General features: G+C 43.3%; 1 protein-coding gene across 1 annotated transcript; it reads left to right on the top strand.

Moving 5' to 3' along the window:
- Positions 1-5,215: 5,215 nt before the first annotated feature.
- Positions 5,216-5,822, top strand: LOC131916105 (cytochrome c, somatic-like). The gene has a single exon (XM_059269393.1). The coding sequence runs from the start codon at positions 5,256-5,258 to the stop codon at positions 5,571-5,573; it is 318 nt and encodes a 105-aa protein (XP_059125376.1). The 5' UTR covers positions 5,216-5,255; the 3' UTR covers positions 5,574-5,822.
- Positions 5,823-19,158: the final 13,336 nt, after the last annotated feature.

Genomic DNA, 19,158 nt, shown 5'->3' with positions numbered 1-19,158 from the left:
TGTTGAAGAGATTTTTATCTGACATCTGAGGAAGCCCAGCCACAATTGGCTATGTCAAAAATAAAGGGGGCATTTTGTTCCCGTTCTGAAGAGGTGATCTCGATCTCAAGATGCACTTTGGAAAGGGCCATGTCACAAAATATAGCCCATGTGATAGGGAACCCATCCTGTGCATTGTTTCCAGGTCTCAGGCATGTCCCCTTGAACATGTGTCCTGTTTTCCCTAGGGGACTGGTTCACCGTTGCTAACGTTTCATGGATAAATGGAAATGTGAGCCTGTCTAGGCAAGGACACCTGATAGCCCTCCAAGCTCAGCTCTGTCTGTGATCTGGCTTCCTCTGCGCGTTCACTGGGATCCTTGCCTGCTTCCCGCATTCCAAGAATCTGAAATGTCTGTTTGCCACAGGAGGGGCAGAGGTGTTCATTCCTTGGCTGGCTTCTTTTTCTGAGGGCAACTGTCCCCCTGAGCTACGTCTGTGAATTCTAATGCCAAAGGTACCGACCTGTGAGTCCAGGAACAGAAAGAAACAAACGCATCAACAGTGCATACATTTTTACTATGGAAGATTGCAATTGCTCTATTTTGTTAGCTATCGCTCTAATGTCTTACTATGCCTCATGATTCAATTTTATGGTAGGGTGGTATGCATAGGGAAAAGGCTGTATGGACACAGAGGTTGCTATTGTCTGCAATGTCAGGAACCACTGAAGGTTCTGGAATGTAACCATGGAGGGGAAGGGTGGCTGCTGTACTGACATCATATAGCCATCCTTTCAGTGACTTGGGTATCTAGGCTTCTCTACGTCTGCCAGTCAGATTTTACAAGAGAGTGGCTGCATTTTAGCTCAGAACTCAGGACGCCGGCAGAGGCCGGTTCCACGGGGGCGTGACTTGCTGAGCAATCTTCTAAGCCACCCCACCCCACCCCCCCGTCCTGTCCCACCTGTCAGCTGGGCCTGCACTTTCTAGTCCACCCTGGGAAGAAGCAGGTGCTGGTGTTTGGAGAAAGTGGTGGTGCTAGGTCTGTGTTTGGCTGAACAGCTAGGCCCTTGTAGACTAGCCAGCTGATATGTGAAATTAACCGTGGGAACTATAAATATAAGAGGCCTGAGCCTCACCCCCGGGGATTCAGGGTCTTAGATGTGGCATGGGGTTTCCCCCCCAGGAACTCCCAAGGGGGTTCTAATGTTCAGTAACACCCAGGAGGTGTGTTTCTAGGCACCAGGGGTACAGCAGTAAACAGTCCTCAGGTGCCGTGGGAGACCCGGTACCTAACATGCTCTTCCAGAGACTCAGTGCTTTGTGCTGAAGGAAGCAAAACAGAGATTAATTAACACACAGGTGTCCTGGGAGGGGTGAGGGGGTGTCTCTGAGGTGAACTACAGGACCGAGGGAGGAGCAAGGGTGTACGTGGGATTTGTGCCACACAGAGACTAATAAATGCTTGTTTCTAAGCATCCGGTCTCATGCCGAAGGAAAATTTCTAGGAATTGAGAGAGATCTCTTCTTTCACATATATGGCATATTTGGAAGAAAATCTTGCTACCCGGGACACCAGAAGGAGTATGCAAGGTGGGCGAGGCCAGGTGCTGCACATAGCCACCCCCAGCAATGGGGGACACAGGAGCAAATCACAGCTTCCTGTCGACTCCCCTGCAGGGCCTTAGGACTCCTCCCTGCATCAGCAGCAAAGCTGAAGCCCAAACAGTCACAGTGATGTCCTACTGCAGTGGATCTGCACATACTAGCCATGCATGACAAATGGGCATCCCTCTAGATCTGGGGCAAAGGGGACACAGAATAAACAGGGCTGCATCTGGTTTCTTATACACATTGGCAAAGGATTGACACTTCTTTGGTGTTGAGAAGGAATAAGGAATGACTGCAAGAACTCAAGATCTATCTATCTATCTATCTATCTATCTATCTATCTATCTATCTATCTAATCTGTCTATATATCTGCTATTCTCTTCTTATTTTAGTGCCTCTCATTTTTATGACCAATGACCCAATGTTGATACTTTATTAACTGAAGTTCATTCTGGTTTCCTAGAGTTAACTGAACAGTCTTCTCCTCATCCAGAGCCCAGTCCATGTGACAGCACACACAACACCTTCATTTCATTATTGCACCTCTTTTGTCTCATCCTATAGTCTTATTATCTAATTACACCTGTGCTGTGCAAATTTGTTACATTAGTAACAACTGGAATACTGGCCTCTAGGCAGAATGTGGATCTAAACCATCTCTTCATCAAGACTCAAGGTTAGGGATGGAGGTGTGGCTGGATGATACAGTACTTGTCTAGTATGATCGAGACCCTGGGTTCCATCAGCAGTTTAAAGAAAGAAGAAAAAATATCCAAGCAAAACCTAGTCAGTATCTGACTGGAGGGATGGTGGCCCTGGACAGGTGAGTCCAGATGGCTGTCAGTCTTTCTGAGGTGGAATTTTGCAGGGCTGTGCTTTACTGAACCGGTCTCTTCTTTTCTCAGTTTTAACACAGAGAGTGGAACTGCAAGGTCCAGGGGTGTGCAGAATGGAGGATTGTTCCCTGGATCCCAGCTTCCTCATTTGTAAAATAACAATACTGCCACCTACCTTACATATACTGTGAACAGTTCAGTGATAGTCTTCTGGGCTGAGTCCCGAGGATGCTGTAGATACTGTCTATGGCTGCCACTTAGAGACAAAATGTGGTCTTAATAGAAAGAAGCTGGATGTGGAAGTATCCTCAGATACCTACCCGTAGAAGACTGCATTTACTTTCACTGAGGATCTGGGGCTAGTGGGAATTTCCAGTGAACCTTTGAAGAACGTTCAACTTTTGCCAAGGTCTCTGGACAGAGGCAGTTGGCTGCAGGTCAGCTGATGCCAGGCAAGAGCCACTGGCAGGACCCTGGCTCTCTCCCTCCATTTGCCTTCCCTTCTCTCAAGCTTGTGGGAGGAAAAAAATGGAATGCTGGAGAGAAATTCCACTTCATTCTGCCCTCAAAAGGCTACACCAGGCATAGACTTAGGGAAAGAGGTCATCATTGAGTTAGACTAAGAGTTTTAATTATTGCATAGATGCAGAGACTTAATTACTGCTCTGAGCCCTATGATTTATGATCAGAAATAACAAAGGCCCTGTCATAGACTGAAAGTGACCAGGGAAGTCATGGGAACTGACCTAGTGTGCATCCGTGGAATGAAAAGCACACTTCATAGGGTGAGCCCCTTGGGCATTGCTGGGTAGGGATCTCTCTTATTTTACTGATGGTTTCTCTCTGGATCCTGAAAACCTACTTATTCAGCTTACAGGCCAGAAGACTAGAAGTTCAGAGGAGGAGTCAGGTGGGCAGGGTCGGTGAGAGAGCTGTCCATGACTGATGGCCAGGATATGAAGTTATATATGGTAACACGGCACGGGGATTGTCTTTGTTGGAGATTCTATTGCTGCAATGAAACACCATGAGCAAAAAGCAAGTTGGGGAAGAAAGGGTTTATTTAGCTTACACTTCCACATCATGGTTCATTATCGAAGGAAGTCAAGACAGGTACTCAAACAGGAACAGGACAGGAATCTGGAGGCAAGAGCTGATGCAGAGGCCATGGAGGAGTGCTGCCTACTGGCTTGCTCATCATGGCTTGCTCAGCCTGCTTTCGTATAGAACTCAGGACCACTGCCAAGGGATGGCATCACTCATGATGGGCTGGGCCGTCCTCTATCAATTGCCAATTAAGAAAATGCCCTACAGGTTTGCCTACAGCCCCAATCTTATGGAGGCATATTCTCAACTGCGGTTCCCTCCTCAATTGATGACTTTAGTTTGTGTCAAGTTGCCATAAAACCATCCAGCATAGGGACGGAGGAGCTATAGAGACCACAGGCAGGTCTCTAGAGAGAGTTCTCCAAAAGGGAGCAAGGTGTCTGGACAGAGATGAGATGCCTAACATTTAGCCTGTTGCTAAATATAGTGGTCCATTACCACTGTCAAGATGTGTGAAATTTGACTCAGCCTTGCCTGTGAGACCCCATATAGGCACATCTCCCTTCGGCTCTGTGTTCTGTGACATCAATGTGATAGTCTGAATTCATCCACGGTGGGAAAGTTTACACAATAGGAATTGGCAGACACTACAGATTATGAATCCTTAAAGGCAAGCAAAGTGATGCACTTCCATCCCAGGGAGAAAAAGCCTGAGTTAAGACACACAACAAAGCCCTCCGTGGTACAAGCATCCCTGCTGTGGGTCCCTTATCTGCCAGCCTTATTATGGGGGCAACCAGGGTAGCCAGACCCACGGGAGGGAGGAGAGGAAATGAAGCTGTAGAAGATGATGGTACAAAGTAAGTTCTGCTGGGCTGAGGGACACGAGAAGCTCTACCTTGGGGGAGCTGGGAAATCTTTGATCATGGTGGTAATTGTAGGGGACTAAAGTCTTCCTCTGGAGTAAGGACAGCTTAACACTAGGGGCATTAAGAGGCTAAGGTTCATGTCACTTGACGCCTCCACATACTGATGAATTGTAAGAACACAGAAGCATAGCAATAACCTTATAGAGTACCTAACCCGAGTTGGGTGCATATGCAAGAGTAAAGCTCATGACCTTGAACTTCCTTGCTGTTTGTATGAAGTTATTCAAGCTGAGCATCGCAATTCAGAAAACCTGAAGTCAAACTATGGCTCTTTCTAAAAATAAAACCTTATGCCACAGTGATATTTTGTTACACCAGGATAGTTTGTTACAGGCACAAAGTTGTTAAAAATATTGCATAAAAGAGGCCAAAAATACACATAGGAAAGCAGACAGCATCTTCCACAAATGGTGCTGGTCAAATCGGATGGCTACATGTAGAAGAATGGATGAGGTCTTTACCTCTCACTCTGCACAAAACTTAACTCTAGATGGATCAAGGCCTCAATATGAGATCCGATACCCTGAATCTGATAGAGGAGAAAGTAGGAAATAGGTTTAAATTCATTGGCATAGGAAAGTACCTTTTGGACAGGACTCTGGTAACACAACAATGATTAATAAATGGGTCTTCATAAAACTAAAGGCATCTGTCCAACAAAGAATACCATCAATCTGGTAAAGAGAATAGGGCAAAACATTTATACACACACACACACACACACACACACACACACACACACACACACACTCTGAGGGTCAGTATCTAGAATACACATGAATTAAGAAACAAACCTCAAGTGAGCGGGACGTAGCGATCGTGGTGTTGATCACCCGGAAGCGAAAGAAAAATGGGTGATGTTGAGAAAGGCAAGAAGGTTTTTGTTCAGAAGTGTGCCCAGTGCCACACTGTGGAAAAGGGAGGCGAGCATAAGACTGGACCAAATCTCCATGGTCTGCTTGGGAGGAAGTCTTGTCAGGCCGCTGAATTCTCTTACACAGATGCCAGCAAGAACAAAGGCCTCACCTGGGGAGAGGACACCCTGATGAGGTATTTGGAGAATCCCAAAAAGTTTATTCCTGGAACAAAAATGATCTTTGCTAGAATTAAGAAGAAGGGAGAAAGGGCAGACCTAATAGCTTATCTTAAAAAGGCTACTAATGAGTAATTCCACTGCCTTATTTATTACAAAACAAATGTCTCATGGCTTTTAATGTGTACCATAATTTAATTCATACACCAAAATTCAGATCATGAATGGCTAACAATGTTTCTGTTGGGACGGTCCTGATTTAAGTAAAAATGACTTATAGTAAAGTGGATATGATCTTTTTTAAAAATAACAATTCCAGTTACTATCACAGCTCTCCCTTTCTCAAGATCGGATTGGACTTATTAAAGTTATACTTTCCACAAAGATGGGGTGTCACCTCAAACCTGTTGAATGGTTTTATATTTAAATTTATATAACTGGGAATATGGATATGTTTAAACACTGGGAAAATTCTGTCACTCTCTCAGAAACAAGAAGATTCACCTGTGTTTCAGTTTGTATTCACTGGCCTGTTACTGGCAATGGAACGCCAGGAAGCAACTGTCTATTGCTGTGGGATGTTCTGTATGGCAAATGTGTTGCTGATTAGTCAATAAATAAAACACTGATTGGCCATTGGCTAGGCAAGAAGTGTAGGCGGGACAAGGAGGAGAATAAAGCTGGGAAGTGGAAGGCTGAGTCAGAGAGACACTGCCAGCCTCCACGATGAGAAACAGCATGTGAAGATGCCGGTAAGCCACGGGCCATGTGGCAAGGTATAGATTAATAGAAATGGATTAATTTAAGCTGTAAGAACAGTTAGCAAGAAGCCTGCCACGGCCATACAGTTTGTAAGCAATATAAGTCTCTGTGTTTACTTGGTCGGGTCTGAGTGGCTATGGGACTGGCAGGTGAGAGAGATTTGTCCTGACTGTGGGCCAGTCAGGAAAACTCGAGCTACAGTCTATTCTTGACTTGATGATGTTATTTTAATTAGAATTCCCTGTCAAAGGATGCTGCCTTTCACTATTGAAAAGCACTTACTGTGATCTATGTATAATATCAAATAAAGAGTATTTAGCACTTCTTTATAGCTGAACTATTAACTTAAAATACTTTTAGAAACCAGCAACTTAGACCTTACTTTCTAATTCTTTATTATCTAAGACAAAGATGTAATTCAGAATTGTCCTTAAACACCTATTCAGAAACACAGGACTGGAACTTCTGTGTATGTGCGATTGGCAGTGGCACTCTCTGCCAACTTATTAGATGGGAAGATTAAAGAGACAGTTTGTAAGTTTCCAACAGTAAGAAGAAATTAAAAACAACCATGGATGGTGAAAAAAAAAAAGAAACAAACCTCAAAATCAAGACAATAAAAAACAATTAAAAATGAAGCATGAAAATAAATAGTTTTCAGAAAATGAAAGGCAAATGGTTGAGAGACATTTAAAACAATGTACAGCTTCTTTAGCCACCAGGAAAATTCAAGTTAAGAGTACTGTTAGATTTCATTTTACCCTAGTCACAATGGTTTTGACAAGAAAAAAAAAATTTCAGACAGACACTAGTGTGGAAATGGGGAAGGAAAACACTCATGCACTGCTGTGGGAGTGCAAAGTGGTGCAGCCACTGTGGAAATCAGTGTGGAGGCTCCTCCAGAAGCTGCAAACAGATCTACCACATGATCCAGCGTCCACACTTCCCCCAAAGACTCCATACCCTTCCACAGTGATACCTGCTTATCTATGTACAGTGCTGCTCCATGAATAAAATCCAGGGAACGGAAACAGCCTAGATATCCATCAACTAATGAATGGATAATGTAAATGTGGTACATTTACACAGCGGAATATGATTCAGCTATTAAGAAAAATGAAATTCATGAACAAATGAATGGAGCTGGAAAGAATCTTTCTGAGGGAGATGACTTAGACCCAGAAAGACAAAGGTCAACGGTGTTTTGTTTTGTTTTTTATTTTATCTGTAGGTATTAGTTTTGAATTTTCAGATGTATGTTTCATTTGGAAGACCCACAGAGGTTATTAAAGTCATAAGAGGCCACCAATGAGGGGTGAGAGGAGGGGAAATAGACAAGGGTCTTAAGGATGGCTCACTGAGCAAAGGGACCTTAGGGATATATTAGAAATTCAGTTATCAAGCCTGGATCATGGAGATTTGCTTAGGTCTGTGATTTGGTTGTGGATTTTCCCATAAAGCTTCCTATGCTAGAAGTGCATCCCCAGGGTGGTGGGATGAGGTGACAGAACTCTGAACAGTTGGGACCTTCTGGAAGACAATCAGATCCTGACAACTTGACCCTAAGTGAATGGATTAATGATGCTCTGGTTTTGGAGGACTGGATTTGTTACCCAAAGAAATGAATAAGCCTGATACTTGCCCCACCTTACTCTGCCAGTATGATGTTACCCGCCAAGAGGGGACACACTGCTGTCACACAGCAGAGCTGAGCAGATGACAGTGTCCAGGTCTTGGGTCTTTAGAACTGTGAGCTCAACCAACCATTCATTTATGAAGTACCCAGAATGGGGTATTGTTTTTTATAGCTACAGAAAATGTACTAACTGCCTGGGAGGAAAGACATCCACAAAGCTTGAAATTCACCCCTCCCCTAAAGTCAGGAGAGCTCCAGAGACAGAGGCCATTTTCTGAGCAGGGCATGCAGCTGAGAGCTTAGGTGGGCCAAGGGTGGAGCCCACCAGACAAGGACTGTATTTCACACTCCCACCACTTTCTGTACATGTACTCAAAATTAGAAACCTTGGAAGAACATTCTAGAATGGTTCCAATTGAAGGAATATTCCAAAGGGGTTCACTTATTGTCATTAATATTAGGAAGGAAAGTTTTTTAAACCATAATGATTCCAGGAAACATAGTCTTGTTTTAAAAATTTAGAAAAAATAAAAAATCCTTGAGTAAGAGTCTTTTTAACATTGAAGAGCTTATGGATACACATATAAAAGATGACACCCACTTACAGGACTCCTTAGCATGTTTTCACATTAGTATGTGTGTTGCTTTATACAGTGGCATCACTTAATTTTTAAGACCATGTTGACACAGAGTGCATTCAGGTATATAACATTCCCCATGTGGATATAATATAAATATTTAATTCTTTTATGTTCTCCTGGTTGTCACTATTATATTACTGGCAAATTGGTACTTTTGATCTTTTTGTTTGTTTGTTTGTTTGTTTGTTACAATAATGTCTGCAATTGGTAGCACTAGGTCAAAGGCTCTCTTCTGTTTTGAAAGCTGTTGATACGCACTGTTACATTGCCAGTGAATTCCACGTCTCTTCTGTCACTGAATGTGACCATGAAAGTAAGTAGTCCACCAAATGGGGTGGGTGGTGTATTACTGTCTTCTTTTTCACTTCGTTATTCCTAGGAAGGATCGATGTTTTTCTTCTTGGTGTTTTCATCAGGAATGACAATAGGTAAGTGCGTTGGTTAGTTTTGTCAACTAGACACAAGCTAGAGTTACATGGAAAGAGGGAACCTCAACAGAAGGAATTGCCTCCATCAGATTGGCCTGTAGGCAAGCATCTTATTGACTAATGATTGATGGGGGAGGTCCTAGCCATGGGAAACAAGCCAGTAAGCAACATTCTGTAGTCGGCATTTTTTTAATCTTTTCTCTTTGTAGGGGGCATCACCCAGCCCCCAAATAATCACACACAGAGACTTATTCTTTCTTATGAATGCCTGGCCTTAGCTTGGCTTATTTCTAGCCAGCTTTTCTTAAATTATCCTGTCTACCTTCTGCTTCTGGGCTTTTACCTTTTTATATACCTTTCTTTACTTCTTACTCCATGGATGGCTGTGTAGCTGGGTGACTGGCCCCTGGAGTCCTCCTCTCCTTCTCCTTTTTTCACTCTCCAATCTTCTCTTTCCAGATTTCTCTATCTATTCTCTCTGCATGGCAGCCCCACCTATCCTTTCTCCTGCCTTGCTGTTGACCATTCAGTTCTTTATTAAACCAATCAGGTGTTTTAGACAGGCACAGTAACACAGCTTCACAGAGTTAAACAAATGCAACATAAAAGAATGCAACCCATCTTTGCACCATTAAACAAATGTTCCACAGCATAAACAAATGTAACACATCTTAAACTAATATTTGACAACAGCCTTCCTCTGCGGGTTTTGATTCAAGTTCCTGACTTGGCCTCCTTCAATGAAGGACAGTAACCTTTAAATCAAATAAACCCTCCCCCCGCCCCTCCTCTACCCAGATGGTTTGGTCAGTGTTTTATCACAGCAACAGAAAGTCAAATAGGACAATAAAGAAGGATGATGATTTGGAATGTTGATATATATATATATATAGTGAGATGTCTTAGGACTGGGAATAAAGTGTAAACATGAAACTCATGTATGTATGTTTCATATATGCCTTACACTTGTAACCTAGAGAAATTGTATGTAATAGTCTTAACAATTTTATTGCAGTCATCAAAATTTTGTGGTCTGGGAAAATTTTGCTTGTGGTATCTTGTTAGGCTTTGAGAACTTTGAGGTGTGGGTGAAATTTGGATTTCAGATATTCAAATCAGGAAATCACAGCCTGCACTTGACCTCGGATGAATATCCACAGGATGTGAACTCAAGCCCCACGAGCAGCAAGACATGGTCATGTCTTTCTCCTGGATGAAGTGCTGCCTGGATTATAACAGAAGTATAGGTGTGGCATTGCAGACAGAATGCTGTTTTTCTTAACAGGGCACACTTGTGCTCGATATTGGCAACTGCCTAGACATTTGCTTAGTTCAAGATCTTATCATCCACTTCCTGCTCCAGGCCTCTATCTTCAGGATGCACTGTAGATCTTAATCCACTGAATCTTGCAGATGCCAGGATTGCTCTCCATCAGCCCACACATCTGGTTAGATTAGTATTTTTGAGACTGGCTTGCATATTACCAGCATCTGTCAACCCTACATACTCCTTAATTGCTCTTGGGACATTTGGCGGGAAATCTTGCATTGAGACCTACACACTTGCATGGAAATAGTATCACAGGCTAAAAGCACATTCAGAGAGTGGTTAAAGTTGATATTTTTTTTTTAAATATTTATTGCCAAGCTGTTGCGTGATCATAAAATAAAGCATCCAGCTGACGGCTCTCTTTGGTCTTTTGCAGCCATATGTCCCCCTGGTGGCATGCATGGTGCCTGTTGGGGCTCAAACATCTGAAGAAATTGAGAGGAGGGTAAAACAGGAGGGCACCAGGTCCCTGGAGACCACTGATTTACTTAACGATGCAAACACCTGTCTTATTTGATGCTGACTGCCTCATGATTGTTATACCTAAAACCAAAACAGAGTCTGTAACACCTTGCAGGTGTGAACGCATCATAGGGTTCTAAGCGGAGTGCCAGAGAGAAACCCACAATAAGTCACCAAGATTAGCTTTGATGCTCGGTGGTGTGTGGAAAACAGGGATTCTTCCAGAGCCCCTCATGGCCACTGGTCTTATTTAACTTCTTTTATTTATTTATTTTTCAAATAAACGAATCAGACAGGCAGGCACCATGAAATCTTTAAATTAGCAGATGGCAGAGACTTAACCAGAAAGTTTTCTGCTTTGTTGATGGGCATAATTTGCAGGAAGAGCTTGGTGGCTGGGTTCATGGGCAGGAACATGGCAGATGAGTATGGATAGCAGGAAGTACATGGTAGTTAGCTAAGGCAGAGTTAGGGCTCTGGGTTCTGAGTCACAACTAGAGACTGAAGACTGTTTTGGGGGGGCAGGCCTTCAGGGGTAAGCTGCTGGGTGCTGGCAGAAGTGCCCTGAGTTCTCATGCAGCACCAGATGACTGTGAGTAACAAGATGGAGACTTATTCTATCCTTGCCTGAGAGATCTGCATCTCTCCAAGCGCCTTTCTCTGCTTTGGGTTGATGATCAGAGGCTTCTGGCAGTCTTAACCACTGTTCTCCCGAGTTAGTGAGATGCCAGCTTGCATCTGTGCCTCCAACAGTTTCTGTGGAGTGCTTCAGCCAGCAGAATGTGCAAGACTGGGTATTCACCCAGGGCACGGGGGCTGCCTGCTCTTTTGCTCTGTAGACATTCTTCGGCCGCGACTACCTGCCTTTTTTCACAGTACTGAGTCTGCCTCCTGTGTGATCATCACCCGGTGTGGACTTCCTGGTCAGAATTCTTGTCTGGGAGGTAAGCTCCTAAGTCAGTTGTTCTCAACCTGTGGGTTGCAACCCCTTTGGGGGTCCCATATCAGATATTTGCATTACAATTTGTAACAGTAGCAAAATTACAGTTAGGAAGTAGCAATGAAATAACTTTTATGATTGGGGGTTACCACAACATGAGGAACTATATTAAAGGGTCACAGCATTAGGAAGGTTGAGAACCATTGTTCTAAGTGTTAGCTCCATCTTACCCCTGGGCCTCAGAAGACAAACCTGATAATTGAGGCTTGGTGGGCATCTGTTGGTTGCACCCACATATGCTTTGCCTTGTCCCTACTTCCCATTCAGACCCCAAATACTAAAAGCTGGGTAAATCTGGGTAAGATCAAGCCCTGTGAACAACAGGGTGGTGGGTCCTAATTGGCTTTTAATGTCTGGCTGCTGGCTTTCAACATTTCATTGTATGGCAAGAAGCTCTTTCGAGACCGCTACAGGGATTTCTGGGGCATTTATCCATTTTCTAAAGGTGGTTTTAAAATATCCCCCTTAGGCTCAAGTGTTTGAACACTTATTGCCAGCTGGTGGCGCTGTTTTGAGAGGTTATGGAAACTGGGCCATAGAGCCTAGCAGGCATCTAGATGTAGGTCATTGCCAAGAGCATCAGGGTTACAGCCCAGCACTCATTTATGGTCTCTTCTCTCCGCTTCCTGTTCTGTCAAGATGTGTACAATCCCTGCAGCAAGCTCCCGTCACCATGGACCACACTGTTTCTGCTGTTGTCTCTTCTCCTCCATGAGGGACTATACCCTTTGTTATGAGCCCATATAAACTCCTCCTTCTTGAGTTGTTTCTGTCAGTTATTTTTGTCACAGTGACAAGAAAACTGAGCAATTCAAATGGTCAGTATGTGGCTCTCCTCATGAGAGAGGGGCAGGCTTTGAAGGAAGCTGATGAGGGATGAGCAGAGAGGAAAGAGGGCTGGTAGAAACTGCGGTCTAGATGACGTCATGCTGCCTCAAGCCATGCCGGCAGCAGTCAGTCTGAATTCTTTATTAGGCTGGGCAATATGAAATTGCCAGTAATTTTCAGAAACATCATATGATTCATCCAAATATATAAGCAACTAGAAACATCCCCAGGGATGGCCTGAGACGAGGTCCCTACCTTTTGTGTGCACACAAGTTCCTTACTTTGCTACTGGATCACTCCAACAGCTATGAGGCCGAGTCCCCTCACCTGAGCCTAGTCCTTCTTTGGCACTTGTGTTTACTTTAGGGAAAACCTAAGTTTGGTGGTTTTTTTGTTTTTGTTTTTTTTTGTTTTTTTGTTTGTTTCTTTCTTTTGTTTTTGAGTTTGTCTACACTTAGCCTATTAGATATGGCTGAAAGCTTGTTCATTGTTCAAGACACCCAGGTGGGGGGGGCTAGGGGGAGGTATTTCACAGGAAGTTGCCTCACCATTGAGAAGATGTGTATGATAAGTAGGAAACAGAAGCTGAGCAGCAAAAAAAATTATATCAGAGACTCTTTCTCATAGACAGAGCTCTTCTGGACCTCACAGACCAGGGAGTCCACACCAGGTGACCAGAGAGATGGAGGTCAGGACTCGAGAAGACAACCAGGGCTTAGAAAAGCAGGCCGGTAGTCCTAGTTTAAGAATGGCAACCAAAGTCTGGGAAGCAAGGGAGACAGCTAGTTCATTCTACATACATCTCCAGATTAATTTTGCTTTAACATTGTGAATGTTTTTTCATAGTGATGCTTAAAAAACAAGGATGGATAATCCAATTGCCAAGTGAATGAATTCTAGGATCCCCTGGGAGATGGACTACTGGGCATTCCTGTGGGGATTATCTTGATTAGAATAAGAGACAAGGGAAGATTGCCCATTGTGGGTGGCACCATTCCCTGAGCTGGGATTCTAGACCATATTAAAAAGCAGAAGTAAGCAAAAATAAACCTTTTTCCCCTCAAGTTGTCTTTGCTGAGACAAGGTATTTTGTCTCAGCAATGAGGAGACAAGTGACTGAAACAGTGCTCCAGGTCTGGCTGCAGCAAGGATGACTGTGTCTGTGTCAGCTAGTCCTTTTTGCAATGAGCTGTTCCCAGTACAGACCCCCTTCTCTCCACTGTACTTAGCCTGGGCTTCACCACAGGCCACAGACTTCACCAAAAGCCTTCATTTGGTGTTGAGTCAATGCGCTTTCTGCCTGGATTCTGCTCCCCACCCCAAATTCTCTTTCTACCTCTTTCCTCCTCATGCACAACCAGCCTAGGCCACTTCGGAGAATCGCAGGTTGAGCCAAATCCCCTTCTCTTACGAATCCCTGTCTGTACCATGGAAATCACGATGAATTATATTTTAATTGCGTCACATCTAGAAAGTCTATCTCATAAGAATTTGTGGATTAAGACAGTACAGTGTTCACAGCAGGAGTGAAGACAGAACTGTAGAATGATGACATTTTTCAGAGCTAAACACATAAGCCTAAATGCAGAATAAAATTATGTAAGAAGGAGTCCACATGAAGACTTATCCAAGCTAATGTTAGCCCCTCCAGTCTTCCATGTGCCCCTGCATACTCTGTAGCAAAACTTCATTAGCCAGACTGTTTTTCTGACCTCAGTTCAATTCTAACACACTCCATGTTCACGGGAACTTGCTGGCTTCATCCCTGAGGAAGGAAAACATTGCTACCCAGACACAAACACAGCTTACCAAACTCCTGGCTCTAAGGATTGGCTGATTTTGACCCAGCTCTCTTTGGCGGCAAGGAGACTTGAGCCCAAAGGCTTTTTCTACTCAATTTATGTTCCTACTCACCTCTCACATTGCCTTAGGGAAAAGGCAACTTCCTGTGAACCCCACAAGGTGTCTTAGACAGTGAACAGGTTTCCCATCCCATCTAATGAGCTAAATGTAAATGAACATGGAAACACCCCAGCCTAGGTTTTTATTAAAATCAACCAGCACAGGCTGTTTAGAGGAAAATGTTCTCAGGGGCAAAGCCCAGTGGGACTTCCGCAGATTTGAAGACCTTTTGCTGCTTTCAAGGCTTCTGCAAGATTGTTCAAAACTTTTGTGGGCTCCTGAATCTCAAGAACCCCCAAGTATGGACTTACCTACCTGAGACAAATCCCCTGCCTGCTTAACAGGCTGAGCTGTGGGGCAGTGCACAGTGCATACCCCTTAGTGTGAAGTAGGGATTCTTCTGGAATGAGCAAAGGTCCTGGTCAAGGTCTTGTACATCTTCCCATTCATCCTCTCCATCATCAGAAGTGACCTGGAGCACAGTCCCTTCCTGTCCACATACGAATTCTCAGAAGAAATGCTACCTCCTTCCTAGTAGCCTGTTCTAGTCTACCTAAACCTTAAGCGTGCAGGATTCTTGTTTATCTTTCCCCATAGCTGGGTGGGCAATGTGACATTTGGGCCAACCTTTACTGGGGAGGAAGCAGTCACAGCTGTGTTCTAACAGTGCTATCATTTTTTTCCAGTTCTTTCCATGTCTGCTTTTCCCCAGGACTCCTATGGGACAGACAATGAGTTTAACCATGAGCCCCTGTTTCCCTCTGAGTTTTAGCTTTAGGGAGATTTCTAGATAATTACCAAGGTAACTGTCTGAGTTCACCCTTTCTCTGCAGACAAGTAAAATCCTAAATTAATTTAGGTTCAATTGCCACACTTGCTATCACTCCCTTAAACCTAATCTTATTAATGGGAACTCTGACGGCTGATTGGATCTTGGCTTAACCAAGAAAACAAGACAACTGATATTCTTGTATTTAAGTTGGTACTTTTTCTATTTCCCAGATCTTAAGAAAACATAGGGAGAAGGCAGACGAAGGCATGGCTCTCCAGAACTGAACGGAAGCAGAATGTGGCTGAGGCTGGAGTCATGGGAGGGAGACTAACCCCATGAGTGAGAGAAAAGAAATTATCTCTCACTCTTTTGAGCAGAACACAGCATTGGAAAACCCTAAATCCAGGTACTACAAATCAGCTATTTTCTGTAATCTACACTAATCCATACTTGAAAAAAATGTCATTCTTTTACTTGCAAAAGTAACATGTTCACTGTGGGGCAAATGTTGGAAACATAGACAAATTAAATTCCCCATAGTGTTATCAAATGGATAAACATGGCGACTAGCTTCCCTGAATTTCTAAGCCTCCTGTTTACCTCAAATATCGTTCATGTTTCCTCTCTTCTTCCTTTCAAAAACTGGAAATTGAGCCACATGGCTTTGCAAAGTTTTCAGGGCAGGAGCTATTTCTTTTGTTTGTTTGTTGTTTTGAGATAGGGCCACGATGTAGCCCATGCTAGCCTCAAACTCATCACCCCTCCGCCTTGGCTTCCTAAGAGCTAGGATTATAGCAAGCGCCCCCAGGCCTGGCTGCTGGGAAATTTTCTTACAGAGAGTACTACTTGGAGCCTGAAGAGATGGCTCAAAGATTTTGATGGCTTGCTGTGCTTCCAATGAGTTCCCCCCCCACCCCCAGCACTCACACTGGGAGGTTTAAAAACCACCTGGAACTCCAGCTCCAGGAGATCCGATGCCATCTTTTGAGAGCGCCCCTCCCACGTCTATATAACTAAAATATAAATCAGTCTTTTCAAACAAGAGAGTACTATTTGACGGCTGAGTTCTAAGCTTGCTTTGCTGTAAGAAACAAATGTTTTGATAAGTAAACATCCTTGGATTGAAATCTTTTGTCTATTCAGTTCCTGGCTTTACGGTGGGTGCGTTGTAGAAATAGAACTCCTACAAACGTAGCACTCAGGTGGGGTTTGCCTAGCAGCTCCATCGAAGAGTAAAGCCAAGATGCACAAGCAGCGAGGTACAACTGTTTCCTCATACACATTCTGAATATTATTAGAAATTCAAAGTTGTAGGTATAAAAAAATGGTACGTCTATAGCTCAGTGGTTTTCTTTGATTATTTTCAAATACAACTGTCATTTATACCCATGTTCCTGGTCTGTTTATCAATAGTAAAGTATATTAACAATTCACTAGCTAGTAATTTAACTTTTAGATGGTAAACACAAATGTTGCTTAGCTCAAGAGATGGGGTTATGTCTCAATAAAGCCACCATCAGTTGACGACAGGTAAGTGAAAAAACCCACTTAAGGCTCCTGCCATTGCCGCTCAACCTCTAAGAGGAAAAACTTAGATTAGCCAGGAGGTACACCAAACCAACACAAGCCTGCTTTGTTTTGAGTGTTTGTGGAGTTCAAGCATCACTTGGGAGCCAAGACCACAGGCTTAGCCTTTCTCTTAGCTTTTCTCACACGGCATGCCGTTCATTTTCAGTATCGGCAGGGATGCATTTTTGTGTAAAACTATACCATTAAGCCACTGGTAAAGTAGTTGTTTACATTACCATACTGCTAACTAAACTACCAGTGTGGTTTTTTGGGCAGGATTATTATTTGGAAAATCTTTTTGTTTGGACAGTATTTTTTATTTCCTGGATTTTGAGAAAATGGATCCTATACTTTAGGAATGATTTTTGTTGGTTTTTGCTCTTTATTTCTTCTACATTTATTACTTCTTCCTGCTCTCTTTATTACTTTGTTGACCTCTTAAATCCTTTTGTGAGTCCCCTCTTGGAGTTTTCTCGCCCTTGGCTTGACCTCTGTCCTAGGTGCTCAGTTCTCATCCCTGCACATTCTGCTAGTGTTTTCTCAACACTCACCTTGTCCCTGGGACCTTCCTGTCACTTAACCTAAACATGGACATGTCATAAACTATCCCATATCTTTCCCTCTGTGTCCCTAGATCTCTCACTCTGACTAGTACATAATTGATTCTGAATGTTCAACATTATTACATATTTTCTGCTACTCCCACTAGCCCCCAAATTCCACGGCAGCAGAGATTTTAATCTACATTGTTCATTCCTCTAACACACAGTAAGGGTCAGATGAAAATGTGTCTAGTGTGTGTATGAATGAATGGAGTATGAATAAATGAATGGAATATGAATGAATGGAGTATGAATGAATGGAGTGTGAATGAATGGAGTGATACAGCAAACCCCCTCAGCAGGAAAGTGAATGAGAACCTCAAAGCATTGGCTCCGTTAACGACAAACTTAAGCTCCATTTTTAACTATATATTTCACCTAGTTGTGTGACAGGCCTAAGAGTCTTCCTGGCAGGAAGACAGTGAGATATGAAAGGACCAGGATCCATGAAACCTGAGCCTCTCCTGCCGTGGATGACTTTTCTCAGAGCATAGATTACTCAAACTGTCTACACAAGGTTAAAGCAAAGTGTAGGAGAAAACCAGCTGGAGAAATGACTCACTGGCTGAGGGTGCTTGCTGCTCTTGCGCTTCCAGCACCCAGCTCAGGAAACTCACAACTGCCTGTAACTCCAGCTCCAAAGGATCTAATGTTCTCTTTTGGCCTCTGTGAGTTCCCAAACACACATGGTATACACACACACACACACACACACACACACACACACACACACACACCTAAATCTGTTTTATAAAAGTTTAGGAAAAGAAAAAACACGACATAACAGAAAGCAAAAGCACCATTTGTTTTTATGGAGCAGCTTTTACTCAAGGGTCTCTCAAACATACAGTAATTCTTCTACGTATTGTTCATAGACTCGTGTATACTGAATAAAACTCAGAGAATTCCTAGGCTGTGGTCGTCAGGCCCTGAGTTTGGCAGTGTTTATTATGCAGCAGGGCTTGGGCTGTTAACTGATACAGGATAACCTTAAGAAAACAAAATCTTGAGCTGATTGCCAGTTGAGTGACTTTTTGGGAATCAGGAGAGGATTTGGTGCTTGTTAGGACTCTACACAACCCAACCGGAAGCTGCTTCCACCTGGAGCTGACTGAGAGGTTGGCTACTGGGCTTCTGGGTTATAATGTGAACTGTTTCATGGGGAGTGTAATGTGGGCAACTGCATTGCGACCCCAGTTCTTCACACAGGCTTTGCTCTGTAACCCTGCAGTTGCCAGGACACTTCAACGTGATCTGATTTAACTAAAAGATGGAGTTCTAAGCTATAGCATGCCACTTTTGAGTGTGTGCATGAAGAGGGTGTGCTTGCATATGTCCTGTTGCCCTTCTGGGAGGTCTGATATTGACAGAGGAGAATGCATCCACATTTGCTCTCCGCCAAGAGATGCAGAAATGTGGAAACACAACTGAGTTCTACCAACTCACAGATCTCTGGGAATAGGCTATTGTTTTCAGTCACTGAATTTTTAGTTATTTGTTACACAGCGTTACTTTGGCTGCTAACTGCTACAAGAAGGATGACCCAGAAATGGAGGAGAAAAGAATATAGTTTCTTTTAGTGTGCTCATGACTGCTATTCATGGATTCCCTTTTGAGTAATATTACTTAAACACTTCTTATTTTCTTTATCACTTTTAAAGTCCTCTGGGAATTTATTGGGAGTACAAATTCTCAGGCCAGTTGTCAAGGTTATGAAATCAGACACCCTGGGGGTAGAGACCCAGCTATTTATTGTAGCATAAAAGGTCTTATTAATAAAGACAAACC

The sequence above is a fragment of the Peromyscus eremicus genome, chromosome 8a (genome assembly GCF_949786415.1).
Source record: "Peromyscus eremicus chromosome 8a, PerEre_H2_v1, whole genome shotgun sequence".
In the NCBI taxonomy this organism is placed as follows: Eukaryota; Metazoa; Chordata; class Mammalia; order Rodentia; family Cricetidae; genus Peromyscus; species Peromyscus eremicus.
Note: the sequence above shows the minus strand (reverse complement) of the source record. Positions and strands in the feature narration are given on the sequence as shown.

Coding starts and splice junctions, on each gene's coding strand:
- LOC131916105 (XM_059269393.1), top strand. CDS start 5,256: ATGGGTGATGTTGAGAAAGGCAAGAAGGTTTTTGTTCAGAAGTGTGCC.